Here is a 16,751-nt window from a genome sequence, read left to right as displayed (position 1 = left end):
AATTTTTTATATTTTAGTGGAGACTGGGTTTCACTGTGTTGCTCAGGCTGGTCTTGAACTCCTGAGCTCCGACAATCCACCCGCCTCAGCCTCCCAAACTGCTGGATTACAGACTTGAGCCACCGTGCCTGGCAGCTTTTGTATTTTCAATAGAGACCAGATTTCTCCATGTTGGCTATGCTGTTGTGGAACTCTTGACCTCATGTGATCCTCCCACCTCAGCTTCCTAAAGTACCAGGATTATAGGTGTGAGCCACTGTACCTGGCTGTCAAAGTGATTTAGGAAGAAAATGTGGTTAGTGTACATTAGGAAACTTCTGCTTGTGAGGCTGTTGCAAAAACAGACCATCAATCCAGAATATTTTTTTTAATGATAGCTAATTTTATAATATATTTTAATTTTTTTTTTTTTAGAGATAGGGTCTTGCTATGTTGTTCAGTCTAGTCTTGAACTCCTGACCTCAAGTGATCCTCCTGCCTCGGCCTCCTAAAGTGCTGGGGTTACAGGCAGGAGCTGCTGTGCGCAGCCCCAATTCAGAGTATTTTTAAAGTGCAAGTTTTTAATAAGCAAACCATTTTTACATTTGATCGTTATAATGGTATTTGTGTTGCCATTTGAGAAATAAAACTGGCATGTAAAAATACCTTTTCAAGGAGCAAAGGTTAGAAATTATTAAGATTATTAGCATAAGCTATTTGCCACTATTGAGACACTAATCTTGGTGCCTGACTAGGCTCATGTTTATAATATATATGTAACATTTAAATGTTGCCAAATTTCTCACTAAAAAAGACATGACAATTATGCATTATGTTGTCATTTCAAAGAGAGTTTAGGACAATTTGTACTTGGGAGACTGATCTTTGTCTAACTTTTAATTATTTCTTCCTAAAATTTTAATCTGAGTTGTGAAACCGTCTTTCCAATTATGTTATGTCAAAATCTTGGTGTAATATGTCAGTAAGATTACATTTTTTTTCTTTTGGTTAAGTTTTCTTTTTATAGGTATATGTATGTTTCACTCAATAGAAAAGTAATAATGCTGTACATATAGAGTGAGCCAACCCAGTGCTTAGAGTTGATGTTACTATGGGTTTCATCTTGTGCTGATATTGTGCTACTTTTTTTTCCCTGATATGTCAGAACTTGAACAGTCATTTGTTTTGACATTGTGCCCTACTTACAGTATGATTTAATGGAGGCTAACCTGGATTTTTTGGAAATGACATTTGAATGGCATTGTACTGCATTTTCATAAGGACCTAGAAGTGTTTTACATTAATGTTTTCTAAAAGATTTTTGTTTGTAGTAAGTTGACTTTAAGATACTGTAGTTTCATTGTGCTTTATCACACAAGAAAAGATTTAACCTTTTACAGTTTTTGATCTTCTCTTTCTATAATGGGATGGGTATTGGTAGTAGGAAGAGAAGGTGATTATCATCTGATAAAACCTATGAAGAATTTATCGTATCTTTTTCATGCAGATCGGATTTCTCTTGACTGAAGAGTTAAATTCTAAATGTTAATCTGTATTTTAAAAATGTTAATAATTTCTAGTATTTCTAGAAATTCTAGAAATTATATAGTCTAATATTTCTAATATTAAAAGTGTTAATTTCTGTAAAAAGTTTTTTTTTGAAACATGGATTCATACTAATGTTACTTTGTTTTGTTTTGTTTTTTGATATGGGGAAAATACTCAGTCAATGGGTATTTGTGTTGTTTCGTTTTTAAGAATTTCAGCTCTACCATATACAATTCTCATACAAGAGTATGTAATGTATTTAAGAATTTTAATGTTATTTAAAAATTTTAATGTTCTGTTTCTTTATAAATGTGTTTTTTGTTTCCATTTAGATCTCGAATACCTGATGCATGCAAAACAGCAGCTAGTAACCACAGCTAAACGTTGGGATTCTTCCTCTAAGACTATTATAGATTTTGAACCTAATGAAACTACTGATTTGGAGAAGAGCCTTCTTATCAGATACCAAATTCCCCTCTCTGCTGACCAGCTATTTACCCAGTCTGTTTTAGACAAATCATTGACCAAGAGCAACTATCAGTCACGGTTACATGACCTTCTTTATATTGAGGAGATAGCCCAGTATAAAGAAATCAGCAAGTAAGTTACTTTCGAAACACTTTAAAACAAAAACTCTCCCCTTTGGATGGTATTTTTAATCTTTAAAATGGAAGTGTGCCTAAGTGAAGACAGGTAGTAAATGGTTGTTATTCAATAACTGTATTCTATCTTTAAATGAAATATGAGCTTCTTAAGGCAAGAACTGTATCATGCTCACCATGGTATCCCTTTTTTTTAAGCACATAGTTCATTTCTATAAGACCTTACTAAACATCTATTAGGGGACAAGCTCTTTGCCACATGCCGGGAGTATAAATCTGTGGTTGCTGCTCTTAAGGAGCTTTCAGTTAATGGTAGTTGTAGCAAGCACTGAATGAATATTTGTTGGACAGATATACAACAACTGAAAGAGACCACATATTTTGAAAAGTTGTTTTAAGAATAAAATTATTTAGATTTTCAGGAAAACGAGTTGATAATAAAATAGCTTTATAGCAGCTTATAAATACCTTAATATATTTTACATTTTATCCATATGCCACTTGGTTAAGACCAAGTACTTAAATCAAAAACTTATTTGAATTATTTTAGGAAAAATAATCTCAGAAAAGAAAGTTAGGGTGAGGGAAGATGTTAGTGAAATAGTTGTATTTGGTAGTAGCTGTCTATTAATATATTTTGGATAAACTGGAGACAAGCCTTAAAAACGAAACCATAATTATGGGACCTGAATTCATTTTTATAAGTAGTTTTACTTTTAAATACAGCTGAACCAGCATATTTTTCTTCTCCAGGATGCCTTATGGTTCCTTATCATTAGTATTATTAATAAATACTGAACACTAAGAGTGTATTTAGAAAAGGAAAAGAAAGTGAAAACTTACAGATACTTTGGTTACCCTATTTATAGATTAGTTATGATTTAACTTTTGAAAATACCTAATTTCAAATTAAATACATGTAAAATTTACAAAGTCAGAGTGTAGTTTTCATTACTCTAAGACTAAATCCTGGCCCATTGATGGTCTCTTAAAAGGCTTTTATCACTTGTGTCTGTAGGCTGTTAGTTTATTAAATAAAAAGGACAGTGACTTGTATCATCTGTATTATTTATATTGTCATGGATTCCTTTTCCTTAGGAAAGAACACCATGATAAATCATAAATATTGGGATTAAATAGAATTTAAAAGCTTACCAGAATCCTGGAGACTATTTTTGAGTATCATAGTAGGAATTCAGAAAAAATTATATATTAACTTTTATTTGTTTAATATTTTATTAAGATTTATAAATCATTCCATTACTTTAGAATGTGCACGTAAAGCCCAAAAAGCTTAGCATTATTATATTCAGAATAATCTTTTAAAAGTGGAAACTTGTCTGAATGGATAAAAGGAGAAACCCTACAAAACTGTAGAGGTTAAATACTGATCAAGTATCTAAGGCTGGGTATGGTGGCTCACACCTGTAATTGTAGCACTTTGGGAGGCTGAGGTGGGTGGATTGCTTGTGCTCAAGAGTTTGAGACCAGTCTGGGCAACGTAGTGAGACCTCATCTCTACAAAAAGTTAAATAATCAGGCATGACGTGTGTCAGCTTGAGGGCTGAGCTGGGAGAATCGCTTGAGCCCAGGAGGTCTAGGCTTCAGTGAGCTGTGATTACATCACTGCCTGGGTGAGAGAGAGAGAGAGAGACCCTGTTTCAAAAAAAAAAGAAACTGGATAGTTGAAAGTGCACTGTTGGAGTACCTTGAAAGGCTTTCAAAGCCAGTATGAGAGGGCCTTAAAAATATTAGCACTGATGGCAAACTAAGTTGGTGTGATCTTTTTTTTTTTTTTTTGAGACGGAGTCTCGCTCTGTCGCCCAGGCTGGAGTGCAGTGGCCGGATCTCAGCTCACTGCAAGCTCCGCCTCCCAGGTTTACGCCATTCTCCTGCCTCAGCCTCCCGAGTAGCTGGGACTACAGGCCCCCGCCACGTCGCCGGGTAGTTTTTTGTATTTTTTAGTAGAGACGGGGTTTCACCGTGTTAGCCAGGATGGTCTCGATCTCCTGACCTCGTGATCCACCTGTCTCGGCCTCCCAAAGTGCTGGGATTATAGGCTTGAGCCACCGTGCCCGGCCCGTGTGATCTTTTAAAAAAATATTGTTACTATTTTGAGACAGGGTCTCACTCTGTCACCGAGGCTGGAATGCAGTGGCATGATTTTAGTTTACTGCAGCCTCAACCTTCTGGGCTGGGGTGATCCTCTGCAGCCTAACTGGAGAGTCTGAGTGACTGAGACTGCAGGTGTGCATCACCACACCGGCTTCATTTTGTATTTTTCGTAGGGGTGTGGTTTTGCCATATTGCCCAGGGAAGATCTGGAACTCCTGGGCTCAAGTGATCCACCCACCCTGGCCTCCTAAGGCGCTGGGATTACAGGCATGAGCCACTGCCCCAGCCCAGTTTGTGTGATCTATCTGGAGAGCTGTTTGGCGGTTTGTATCAAGGACCTTAAGTTTGAATCTTTTGTTGTGGCAGTTCTACTTCTGGGGAATCATAATGAAGCAATAATCAGTCAAAGATCTCTGGACACATGTCTTTCAAAGAGTAGTGACGAATAAGTTAATTATGATATAGCTATATGATTGAATGTTATATAACTTGAAATTATGTTCTTGAAGAATTTTTAATACAGTGATGATGCTCATGATATAGTATTAGGGAAGAAAATATGCTAGTTATAACACCTTATTGCCATTCTAATTTTATGTAGATGCCTATACACATACATGTATGTATTTGTGTATAAAAATGTTGGAAAGAATTAAAGCAAAATGTTCTGGTTGGTGGACTAACAGGTGATTTTTATGTTGTGATAGTTTTCTCTACTTTTGAAATGTTCTGTAATGACCATATATTGCTCTTATAATTAAAAAAATGTGAACAAAGAAATGTAAAGGAAACTGGTACATCATTAGTGGCAACACTTGCTGCTCATGGTGTAAAAAGCCCTTAGGTATGAAAAGAAGAGATTGCGGTAAGGCAGTGGTAAGATAGTGTAGAATGTTTTTATAGGAACTTCTGAGCTTTCTGTTTTCTTAAATCTTTAAAGTTATATCATATTTATTGACTCAAATAGGGATATTTACAAACTGAATGTAAATCAGCTGGATCACTATTGATGTGTTCTGTACACAACTACACAAGAGTTTTGAAGGATCTTCAAGATATAAATGATAATTTATTGCGACCTGCCTAACATGTGACAAGTAGTTACTGTGCTAGAGAATTCTGGAATTTCTGGTGATACTCTCACCTAAAGGTAACCCTGGATATGAAGGCTGGTAAATTAAATTTCTGAATTTGGCAGGCCTGTAAATGTTAGTGAAATACAGTGCATAATTGGTACACATACAAAGAAACAGATCCATTAGTAATTAGAGTTCTCAGAATGCATCTGTAAGCAAGTAGACATAGATTGTGAAGATTTTCAAAAGTCTGTGACAGACTTTTGTTGCTTAAAAGAGTATTTTGTTTTCTCCTTACTCTTTAAACTTAATATTTATATGCATTTTAATGTTGCCTTGAATTTAATTTACCTTTGATTGTTAATTCTTTAAGTATAAATAACATAACTAAGATAATATTTTTAAAAATTTTGGGGAAGGTCTCTGTGTAGCTGCTAAGCTGTGGTGTAGTGCAGGGCTCAGTAACTTTTTCTGTAGAGGGTCAGCTAATAAATATTTTAGGCTTTGAGAATTTCATACAGGGCTGGTTGCATTTCTTCTTCTCTTTTTGTTTTTTGTAAAATCCGCTGTCAGTTAAGGGCTGTACAGAAACAGTCTGAAGGTTGGCTTTGGCCTTTGGGCTGTGCTCTAGTGTGTCTGATGGGGCCGTTTTGCTTGTCTGTTCGATCAATACCAGTCATCAGAGCAAACCCAAGTCACCATTAGAATCATGAAGAATGTTTTGTTGTGGTTTGAAACCCAATTTAGAGGTAGGAGACAATGGTATGCCTATATTGACTCATCTCTCTAAATGACTTGGGTATGTATTGACAGTAATAAGTGTGTTCTGAACACACTGAAGTTTGCCTCTTTGTGACATTGTGGTCAGATGTGCCACACAATTAGTAGGATATTTCCCAAGGCCCCGAGAATGTATCAGTCTTCTGTGAACTTTGACAGTTTAAACAGAATATTTCCTTTTTTCTTTTCTTTTCTTTTTCTTTTTTTTTTTTAAATGGAGTTTCGCTGTTGTTGCCCAGGCTGGAGTGCAATGGTGCAATCTCGCTCACCAGAACCTCTGCCTCCTGGTTTCAAGCAATTCTCCTGCCTCAGCCTTCTGAGTAGCTGGGATTACAGGCGAGTGCCACCATGCCCAGCTAATTTTGCATTTTTGGTAGAGATGGGGTTTCACCATATTGGCCAGGCTGGTCTTGAACTCCTGACCTCAGGTGATCCACCCGCCTCAGCCTCCCAAAGTGCTGAGATTACAGGTGCGAGCTACCGCACCGGGCCAAAGCAGAATATTTCTAATCGTGAAAGTAGTCTCAAGGAGCTTCATACTAGTTTCTTACGTTTTGATGATAAGGGTTGCAAGACACTGAGGCAAGAGGATCACTTGAACCCGTGAATTTGAGGTTGCAGTGAACTGTGATCGCACCACTACCCTCCAGCCTGGGCAACAGAGCAAGATCCCATCAGACTATGCCTTTTACATGGTCATTTTAGCATTTCTTTCAAGAAAGTAGATTGAAAAAAGGCTCCCAAGATTAGGTAAAATACATTTTGGTTTGAGGCTGGATTTAATAATATAGTTTTTTTTTTTTTTTTTTTTTTTTTAAGGGGATGATTTTTTCCAAAGCAGTCCAGAAATTTCTTCTTAGGTTGTTTTAGTGTGAGATGTGTGTAAGTGATAAAGATAATACTACATTTCATTTCATTTAAATTTTAGAAAGTGCTTTTCTTTTGAGATTTGTTTGTTTTACTTCTCTTATACTCGGTCACATGTTGGTGTGTGTTCAATAATGATTCTACTTTGAAGTGAAATCTGTTTGATTTTTAAGAGGTGCATTTTCAAAAGAAATGTACTTTAGCTGAAGCTATTGTGTCCGTTAAACTGTGCATGCCTCATCGGGTCATCGTGCCTGGCTTCTCAATGCTAACAGCTGACATGACAGGCCTAGCGTGGGGTGCACATTTCATCGTTTAGATGGGTGCTGCTTCTGTTGGTGATACCTCTGTTCTGTTGCTCTGCTTTAGTAAACTCAGGGATTGTTTTATTACTTTGGTTGATTTTTATTGTTCATATAGTCAGAAATCACATGAAATGAAAACACTGTAGGTTTGAAATTTTTGAAAAGTTGCACTCAAGAGATAGAATTGTTGCTAAGGTTGATAGAGCCATATTTCTCATTAGCCTAGAAGTATCTTTTTAAGTCTATTGAGTATTCAATTGACTAATTCTGCCATTCCCTAAAAGGTTAGGGATTATGTAAACTCTAAGGTTGATTTTAAAATGTAGCATGCAACAATGAAAAGATGGTTTTTCTTCTTAAGAAATATCTTTGTTAATTGTAGGATATATTTTCTAGTTTAGGTATTTCTGAGTTATTAAATTTCAAAAAGTACATATTTTAATATTTAAGATTACTAACACAATTTTAGTTTTAGCCTGTTAATCTTATATACAAATTAATTGTTAGTAGCTATAACCTCTACTAGAAAGTCTATAATGTCTGCATCTTGAACATGTGATGAATTTTCTGTGGGAAAAGCTGCATTTCTTAAGACTTCTATTTTATTTCTTAGCACTTCTAGTGCCTCTACCTCAAGAATTTTGTTGCAAGACACAACCAGTGTCATAAGAGGATTCTCTTGTTGCTCTAAACTGTGAGATTAACTTTTCATGCCTGCTAAATTGTGATCAAGTGTTTTGGGATGGCGATTCTCAAATAGACATGAGTGAAACTTTAATATATGGCTTAAGGCCTGGGTGCGGTGGCTCACATCTGTAATCTTAGCACTTTGGGAGGCCCAGGAGGGCAGGTCTTTTGAGCCCAGGAGTTTGAGACCAGCCTTGACAACATGGCGAGACCCCATCTCTACAAAAAATACAAAAATTAGCTGGGCGTGATGGTGTGCACCCATGGTCCCTGCTACTCAGGAGGTTGAGGTGGGAGGATTGCGTGAGCTCAGGAGGTCAAGGCTGCAGTGAGTCAAGATTGTGCTACTGCACTCGAGCCTGGGTGACAGTGAGACCTTGTCTCAGAAAACAAAACAAAAAACTATTAAAAAATATATATGGCTTAAGATAGTTGAGAAATATATGACAGGATTTCAAGAATATGTTAGGAAATAATATAAAGTGGCTGAAGTGAGAATATGGTGCTTGGGAAAAAAATCAGATTATTAGAAAAACATAAAATTAATTCAGTGAAAAAAATTTATTGAATATTGAAGGTGTTAGGTTCTAGGCTAGTCACTGCTGATTCTAAGGCAAGCAAAATATGTTTCCTTGTCCCCTGAAAGTTTGTAATCCAGTGGGGGAGAGACCCGTAAATACAGGGTTATAATAAAATATGATCAGCACTGCACTGGAGGAATGCACAAGGGCCCCCGTGGAAGAGGCACTTTTCCACCTTAGTGGAGAAAAGGAGGGTAGTCAAGTCAAGGAAGGGCTCACATCTGCTTTCTAGAGCAGATGGAATGTAAGTCGAGCTTTGAGAAACAGGTAAGGATTCGTCGGGTTTAGAAGTAGGACAAGGCTGGGCGTGGTGGCTCACACCTGTAATCCCAGCACTTTGGAGGCTGAGGCGGGTGGATCACTTGAGTTCAGGAGTTCGAGACTAGCCTGGCCAAGATGGTGAAACCCTGTCTCTACTAAAAATACAAAAAATTAGCCTGGTCTGCTGGTGGGCACCTGTAATCCCAGCTACTTGGGAGGCTGAAGCAGGAGAATCGCTTGAACCCAGGAGGTGGAGGTTACAGTGAGCCGAGACGGGGCCATTGAACTCCAGCTGGGGCAACAGGAGTGAAACTCCATCTCAAAAAAAAAAAAAAAAAAAAAAAAAAAAAAAGGACAAAAGTATTTGGTTGAAGGAAACGGGATATGAGAATAAGAGCATAGAGTTTTGGGGAGCTACCAGTTGTTTATTGTAGTTGCAATGGAGGGTGCTTGTCTGGTGGGGACAGGTTAGATGAGAGAGAAACTCTGTCCTCAGCTATAGAAAGCTACTTACCAGATTTGCATTTTTCAGAGATCCTCTAATAGGGGTGTGGAGAACAGATTTGAGACAGAAAGTCGGGTTAGAAGTCTGTTATAATAATTCAAGTTAAAAATGTTAGGATGTAGATGAATTAGGAAGGAGGGGAACTAACAGGGCCATGAGGAACTAACAGGGCATAGTGATTCTGTGTTGTGTGAATGAAGGTTAAGGATGACTTGATTTTTGGCTTGGATACCTACATGGATGATAGTGCCATTTTCTAAGTGGTTAATACATGGGAGTTTGGGTCATACTGGGGAGGTCAGATAGTCAGTTTTGCATATACTGAGTTTAAAGGGCATATAAACAAGAGTGTCCATTTGACAATTGAATTTATAGCCCTGAGCTGGGAGATCTGGGAGAGGGTGACCTAGCAAGAACTTTCAGAGTAGAAGGAAGGCAGGGTGGAGCTTATAGAAAGTAGTTGGTGCTTAGATGGGAGATGGAGAGCAGCTAGGAGAGGTAGGAAGAAAACTAGGAGAGCATTATGATACAGAAGTCCGTGGAAGAGGGAGTTCAAAGGAAGAAGACATTGATTGTAGAGTGAAAAAAAAAAAAAAAAGATAAGAAAACTGTACATCATGTACATCATCTTAGCAAAAAGAGGTCCTTTGTGAATCAAGAATTTCTTGCACTCTGAAGTAATCTCCTCCCTCTAAGAAAGTTTTAATGACCCCTAAACTCTGCATATTATATGGGTAGTAAAAGGAAAGTAAAATTTTAATTTCATTTAAGAAAACATGAATAAAGTAAGGGTTCTTTTTTTTTCTTTTTCTTTTTGAAATGGAGTCTCACTCTGTCGCCAAGGCTGGAGTGCAGTGGCGCTATCTCAGGTCACTGCAGCCTCCACCTCCTGGGTTCAAGTGATTCTCCTGCCTCAGCCTCCTGAGTAGCTAGGAACTACAGGCTGGGCCACCATGCCCAGCTAATTTTTGTGTTTTTAGTAGAGACGAGTTCTCACCATGTTGGCTAGGCTGGTCTTGAACTCCTGACCTCAAGTGATCCTCCCGCCTCAGCTTGCCAAAGTGCTGGGATTACAGGTGTGAGCCCCCCCACGTGGCCTCCTGTTTTTTTTTTTTTTTGGAGACAGAATCTCGCTCCATCACCCAGGCTGTAGTGCAGTGGCATGATCTCAGCTCACTGCAGCCTCCGCCGCCTGGGTTCAGGCAATTCTTTTGCCTTAGCCTCCCAAGTAGCTGGGACTACAGGCGTGTGCCACCACGCCCAGCTAACTTTTGTATTTTTAGTAGAGATGTGGTTTTACCAGGTTGGCCAGAATGGTCACTCCACATAGACTTCAAAGGATGTATTGGACAACCTGAGGGCCCAGGCAGACTTGTTGCAGAGGCGGAGCCACTGTGCAGAGCCCCTACTAGGACAGTGCTTAATGGAGCCCTGGGAGTGGGCTAGATCCCGAGACTCCAGAACTGAAGGGTCAGCATTATGCAACTCTCGCCTGGAAAAGCTACAGATACAAGACTTTCAATCTGTGAGGGCTTCTGGGGGGACTGAGCGCAGCAAAGCCATAGAAGCAGGGCTGCCTGAGGCCTTGGGAGCCCAACTGCTGTTCCCGTGTGCCAGGATGTGGGATGTGGAAGCAAAGATTATTCTTCAGCTTTAAGACTTCATGTAGGCCAGGCACGGTGGCTCATGCCTGTAATCCCAGCATTTTGGGAGGCCGAGGCGGGTGAATCACCTGAGGTCAGGAGTTCGAGACCAGCCTCAACATGGAGAAACCTGGTCTCTACTGAAAATACAGAATTAGCTGGACATGGTGGTACATGCCTGTAATCCCAGCTACTCAGGAGGCTGAGGCAAGAGAATTGCTTGAACCTGGGAGGCGGAGGGTACAGTGAGCCAAGATCACGCCATTGCGCTCCAGCCAGTGCAACAAGAGTGAAACTCCGTCTCAAAAAAAAAAAAAAAAAGAAAAGAAAAAAGGCTTAATGTTGTTTGCCCTTTTGGATTTTGGACTTACTTGGAACCACTTATTCCTTTCTTCTTGTGTAGTTTTCCCTTTGGGAATGGGAATGTTTATCCTGTGCCTGTCCCACCATTGTATTTTGGAAGCATGTAACTCATTAATTTCACAGACAAATTCCTCCTGAGAGGAATTTGAATCAGGATGAATTGTGCCTTGAGTCTTATCTGTATCTGATTTAGTTGAGACTCTGGGCTTGGACTTTTGAGTTGATCCTGGAAAGAGTTAAAACTTTTAGGTGCTGTTGGGATGAAATGAATGTATTTTGTTTGTGAGAAGAACATGCATTTGGAGGCTATGGGCAGAATGCTGTGGTTTGAATGTCCCCTTCAAAACTAATGTTGAAACGTAATTGCCATGGGGACAGTATTAAGAGGTGGAACTCTTAAGAGGTGATTAGGCCATGAGGATTCTACCCTCATGAGTGGGTAATGTGATTATACAGGAGTGGGCTCCTTATCATGAGAGTGGGCTGTTAGAAGAGTGAAGTCAGTCCTCTCTTGCCATTGCTTTTGCTTACACTCTCGTGCCCTTCTGCCTTCCACCATGGGATGATGCAGCCTGAAGACCATCACCATATGCCAGCCCCTTGATCTTAGACTTTCTAGTCTCCAGAACTGTAAGAAATTAATCTCTGTTTATAAATTACCCAGTCTCAGGTATTCTGTTACAGCAACACTAAACAGACTAAGACAAACCTAAGAGAAAGGAGAAAGTGTTGCCACCATTTCTTACCATGTTGTCTTACCTCTTACAGCACCATTTCAGAACAGCAAAGGAGAACTGTTAATTAGTTTACATCTTTCTTTCACTTCGTATTTCTCTCTTTTTTTAAATTTGGCGACAGAATCTCACTTTGTTGCCTAGGCTGGAGTGCAATGGCGTGATACTGGCTCACTGCCACCTCCGCCTCCTGGGTTCAAGCGTTTTTCCTGCCTAAGCCTCCCAAGTAGCTGGGATTACAGGTGCCTGCCACCACACCTGGCTAATTTTTGTATTTTTAGTAGATGCAGGGTTTCACCATGTTGGCCAGGCTGGTCTTCAACTCCCAACCTCAGGTGATCTGCCCACCTCAGCCTCCCATAGTGCTAGGATTACAGATGTAAGCCACCATGTCCGGCTCCATATTTCTTGACTGTGTAAATTAATCTTGATTCTCTGTGCTGCCTTCACACACATACTCTCTCATACTCACGTGTACACATGGAAGTGTGAGGGAGTATACCAACCATTGTCTGATAAAATAGGCCTTAACTTCTCTTTCCGTAATTCCTGCATGAGACCTGCCTCCATGTAGCCCTGAATGAAAATTTATTTTAAATGTCCATTAACATTATTGAAAGAGATATTTTATGGCTTGAATCTGTTGATAAGCTCTACTTGGAAAGCAATTGGTTTAAAGTCCATTGTAATTTTCAGTGCAATGTGTTTCCTTCTGGTTCCAGGTGATTTTAAAGTCTTTATTGTCCCAGTGGTGTGTTCAAACAGACTTTTATATTAATTAGTATATAATATTTCATGTTACTTTCAAAAACGACATTTGGTTTCATTTTAAATACTCTGGTGTTTTTTGAATGTGCATATTCTTCAACACAAGTTAGTATGTATCTTTATGTAACTTACATGGGAGTTTATTCACTTAAAAAAAAGTTTTGTTGGCCATTCACGGTGGCTCACCTTTGTAATCTCCCAGCACTTTCGGAGGCTGAGGTGGGTGGATCACCTGAGATCAAGAGCTTAAGACTAGCCTGGCCAACATGTCGAAACCCTGTCTCTACTAAAAATACAAAAATTAGCCGGGCATGGTGGGCGCATGTAATCCCAGCTACTTGGGAGGCTGAGGCAGGAGAATTCTTGAACCCGGGAGGCAAAGGTTGCAGTGAGCCAAGATCATGCCACTGTACTCCAGACTGGGCGATAGAGTGAGACTCCGTCTCAAAAAAAAAGTGTTGTTGTTTCCAGCTTGTATTAAAGGCAGAAAAATAGTTTTTAGCTCAATGAAGTAGAAGTGATATAATGGTTTAATTTTTGTTATGTTTATATTTGATTTACTTTCACTATTCTAGTTTTTGTATATTTTGTATGTAAAATATTCAAACTGGTTTTCTACTTCTGGTTTAGGTTCAACCTTAAAGTGCAATTGCAGATTCTAGCAAGCTTCATGCTCACTGGCGTTTCTGGAGGTGCAAAGTATGCTCAGAATGGACAACTTTTTGGTCGCTTTAAGCTTACTGAAACACTTTCTGAAGATACTTTGGCTGGACGACTGGTGATGACCAAAGTCAATGCTGTTTATTTGTTACCAGTCCCTAAACAGAAGTTAGGACAGACCCAGGGAACCAAAGAGAAGGTTTATGAAGCTACTATTGAAGAAAAAACAAAGGAATATATATTTTTAAGGCTATCTAGGGAATGCTGTGAAGAACTTAATCTTCGGCCTGACTGTGACACACAGGTATGTTTCAAGGTTGCAGTTTAACCATAGTGGTCTGTAGCCTCATTATCGGCTCATAGTCTTCCTCTGGGTTAGTTTTTCTTCTGCCATAAACTAAAGCAAAGCTGACTTTGAAGTCTATGGTGGTGGGTTGAGAATTGGACCTGTAGCAACTCCCAGAGAAAAGTGATTCTTTTAAATTTAAGTAACATTTAGAATGTTCTAGTGTTATACAAGGTTGAGCTTTCTGATTAGAGTTTTAAATCAGTAATGGAAGAAAAGATGAAAAGAAATTAAGCTACCCCCTGGGACATCTCTCATCTGCAGTTGTATCTGTTCCTGTTCTCTCTATCTTTATGGGGTTTTAGGTGAATTGTGTCTTCAGTCTGCCATATTTAACTGGAAGATTAATCTTTTTTTCTTTTTAAACATAAAACTTGGTGAATATTATTTATTCATTGTAAATTGATAGAGTGTCATAGGACTAATCATCTCTCACGACCGGATACTTCACGTGTTCTGATTTTTTGCTAATGTATTTTCATGCGAATGGTAGAATCAAGTAGCCTTTATCTAGAGATTAGGTAACTTATAAATATGTCTGTTTCTTAATATGTAAAATGATGTTAATAATAGTATATATATCATTGGTACTATTAAATGAGATAATCCATAGTAAAGTACTTGTTACAGTGCCTGGTTATAAATGAACAAAGCAAATATTCATCATAATTATGGTTAGACTATGATTATACTTTAAAAGAATCTCTGCACTTATTGTCCCAAACAGATTCCTCCCAAAGTATTCTAGCGAGCTGCCAGCATTGGTGTTTGCTTTCATGCGGTTTTTAAAAAAATTCATTTTGTGTTTCAGGTTGAACTTCAGTTTCAATTAAATCGATTACCCCTCTGTGAAATGCACTATGCACTAGACAGGATCAAGGACAATGGGGTTTTGTTTCCAGACATCAGTATGACTCCCACCATACCGTGGAGTCCTAACAGGTACACTAAGGTGTTGTCTTATTAAAGGAAGGTTAATATTAAATTGAATATCTGTATAAGATAACTCAAGCATACTTTTATAAGAAAGTTTGCCTTTGCTTTTTAGGAGACATTAGTTTAGAAAGGAGAGTAAAAGAACACTTAAAATGAAACATTTGAGGTTCATCATCTATTTACTTTTTTACTTTTTCTTGGAGTCTAAATGAATTCCACTGCTTTTCTCAACAGCCTTAATTTGATAGGATGCCAAGCAATTTAGGAATATTTCCAAGTAGAAGTTGAATGGGGAAATTAGCGCCTTTCTGAAGTGGTTCCAGTAGTTAATTTAAAATAATTTTTATTTATTTAGAGTTGGGATCTTGCTCTGTCACCCAGGCTGACGTGTAGTGGCATGATCATTGCTCACTACAGCCTTGCACTCCTGGGCTCAAGCAACTCTCCTGCCTCAGCCTCTGAGTGACTAGGATTTTAGACACATACCACTGTGTCTGGCTGATTAAAAAATTTTTTTGTAGGCAGGGGTCTTGGTATCTTGTCCATGCTGGTCTTGAAATCTGGCCTCAAGTGACCTTCCTGCCTTGGCTTCCCAAAGTTCTGGGATGTGAGCTACTGCACCTGTCCTAATTTAAAATACTTTTTAAAGGTAGGAGAGATTTTTATAAATGAGCAAAATGGACGAAGTACGATAGAAGAAACTGCTTTAGAAACTTCTGTCCAGTTAATGGTCATTCTGCCTAAATTTTTTTGGGATGCCTTTACGTGTAATTGAAGAAGGTACTTCCATTTTGTTATAAGCATGGATGACTGAGAGCTGTATGTCTGTATCTGCCTTTTCATCTCTTCACTGGGTTTTATGCCCTTAGTGCCTTCCCATGCTCAACTCACAACACCTTTTTTTCTTTTTTTAATCTCAGTGGCTCTACAAAAGAGAAGTTTATTTATCACTTTCAATTTACTCATGGTAGGGTGGCCCTTTCCATGACTGATGGAGCCTCTGGGATCTTCAGTGAGTGGTTTCCAGGGTCACCCTGGGTGTTGACATTCAGCTGGCCGACCGGGGAAGAGTGAGCGCAAAGGGTCGTGTGGGAAGCTTTTATGGGCCAGGCCTAGAAGTGGCATATATCACTTCCCTCACGTTCCATTTCTTATGGTCGTAAAAGCAGAACAACACGAAATATGCCTTACAACACAAAGCCTCAGTTATTTCTCCCTTGTTTTGCTTACTCTTACTGTGCTGTCTCCCTCTGTTCTTTTTACTGCCAAAATTCTTGAGAGGGAATAGTCTGTGTATTTCCAGTATTCTTTCTTACTCACTCTGTAACCTCTGTTTCCCTTTTGTGTACTATCCTGAAAGTGATTGGTGATCTACTAATTGTAAAAATCCAGTGACATCTCCTCAGTTCTCTTTGGATTCAGCTCCTCTTCATGCTTCCTTTTCTTTTCTTTCTCAGAGCCAGTGCTGCTTTTAGACCTGGAGTATTTCAGTAGCTTTGCTGTCTGTGGCTGTGTTTTCTGGCTCATCCCAAATATTTCTCCTGGAGTTAGTTTTCTAAAATAATCATGTCATTTCACTGTTCACAAATCTCTGATGGCTTCTCCTTGATATGTAGATAAAGGGTGAGCAGTCTAAGCCAAAGCGCCCGTGTATGGCCTCATTGACTGTGCTTTCCTGCAGTATCCTTTCAGATTTCTTTTATTTTTTTCTGCTTGACACTCCTTTTCTCCCTGTAAATCCCCATGTTTTAGTAATATTGAATTACCTTGAAGTTTGTTTAATTTGCCGTGTACTTATTTGCCTCCTTATCTTTCTGTTATTCTTCTTAAAAAGTTTTTAATTGTGGTAAAATCCACATAACGTAAAATGTACCCTCTTTACCATTTTAAGTGTACAGTTCCATAGTGTTAAATATATTCACATTGTTGTGCAATCTCCAGAACTTTTTTGTCTTGCAAAACTGATGCTATACACCCATCAGACAACTTCTCATT

The 16,751-nt window shown here is 38.8% G+C and overlaps 1 protein-coding gene across 4 annotated transcripts in view; it reads left to right on the top strand.

The window, feature by feature from the left end:
* The window catches only part of HELZ (helicase with zinc finger), a 177,272-nt gene that overhangs the window by 66,886 nt on the left and 93,635 nt on the right, over positions 1–16,751 (top strand). For all 4 annotated transcript variants that reach the window (XM_023212003.3, XM_023212004.2, XM_023212005.2 and 1 more), the window contains 3 exons: positions 1,860–2,127; positions 13,445–13,778; positions 14,632–14,762. In XM_023212003.3, coding sequence (XP_023067771.1) covers positions 1,860–2,127; positions 13,445–13,778; positions 14,632–14,762 — 733 coding nt within the window. The remainder of the gene's footprint in view (positions 1–1,859; positions 2,128–13,444; positions 13,779–14,631; positions 14,763–16,751) is intronic.

This window comes from Piliocolobus tephrosceles, chromosome 16, assembly GCF_002776525.5.
Source record: "Piliocolobus tephrosceles isolate RC106 chromosome 16, ASM277652v3, whole genome shotgun sequence".
In the NCBI taxonomy this organism is placed as follows: domain Eukaryota; kingdom Metazoa; phylum Chordata; class Mammalia; order Primates; family Cercopithecidae; genus Piliocolobus; species Piliocolobus tephrosceles.
This window is presented reverse-complemented; position numbering and strand designations above follow the sequence as displayed.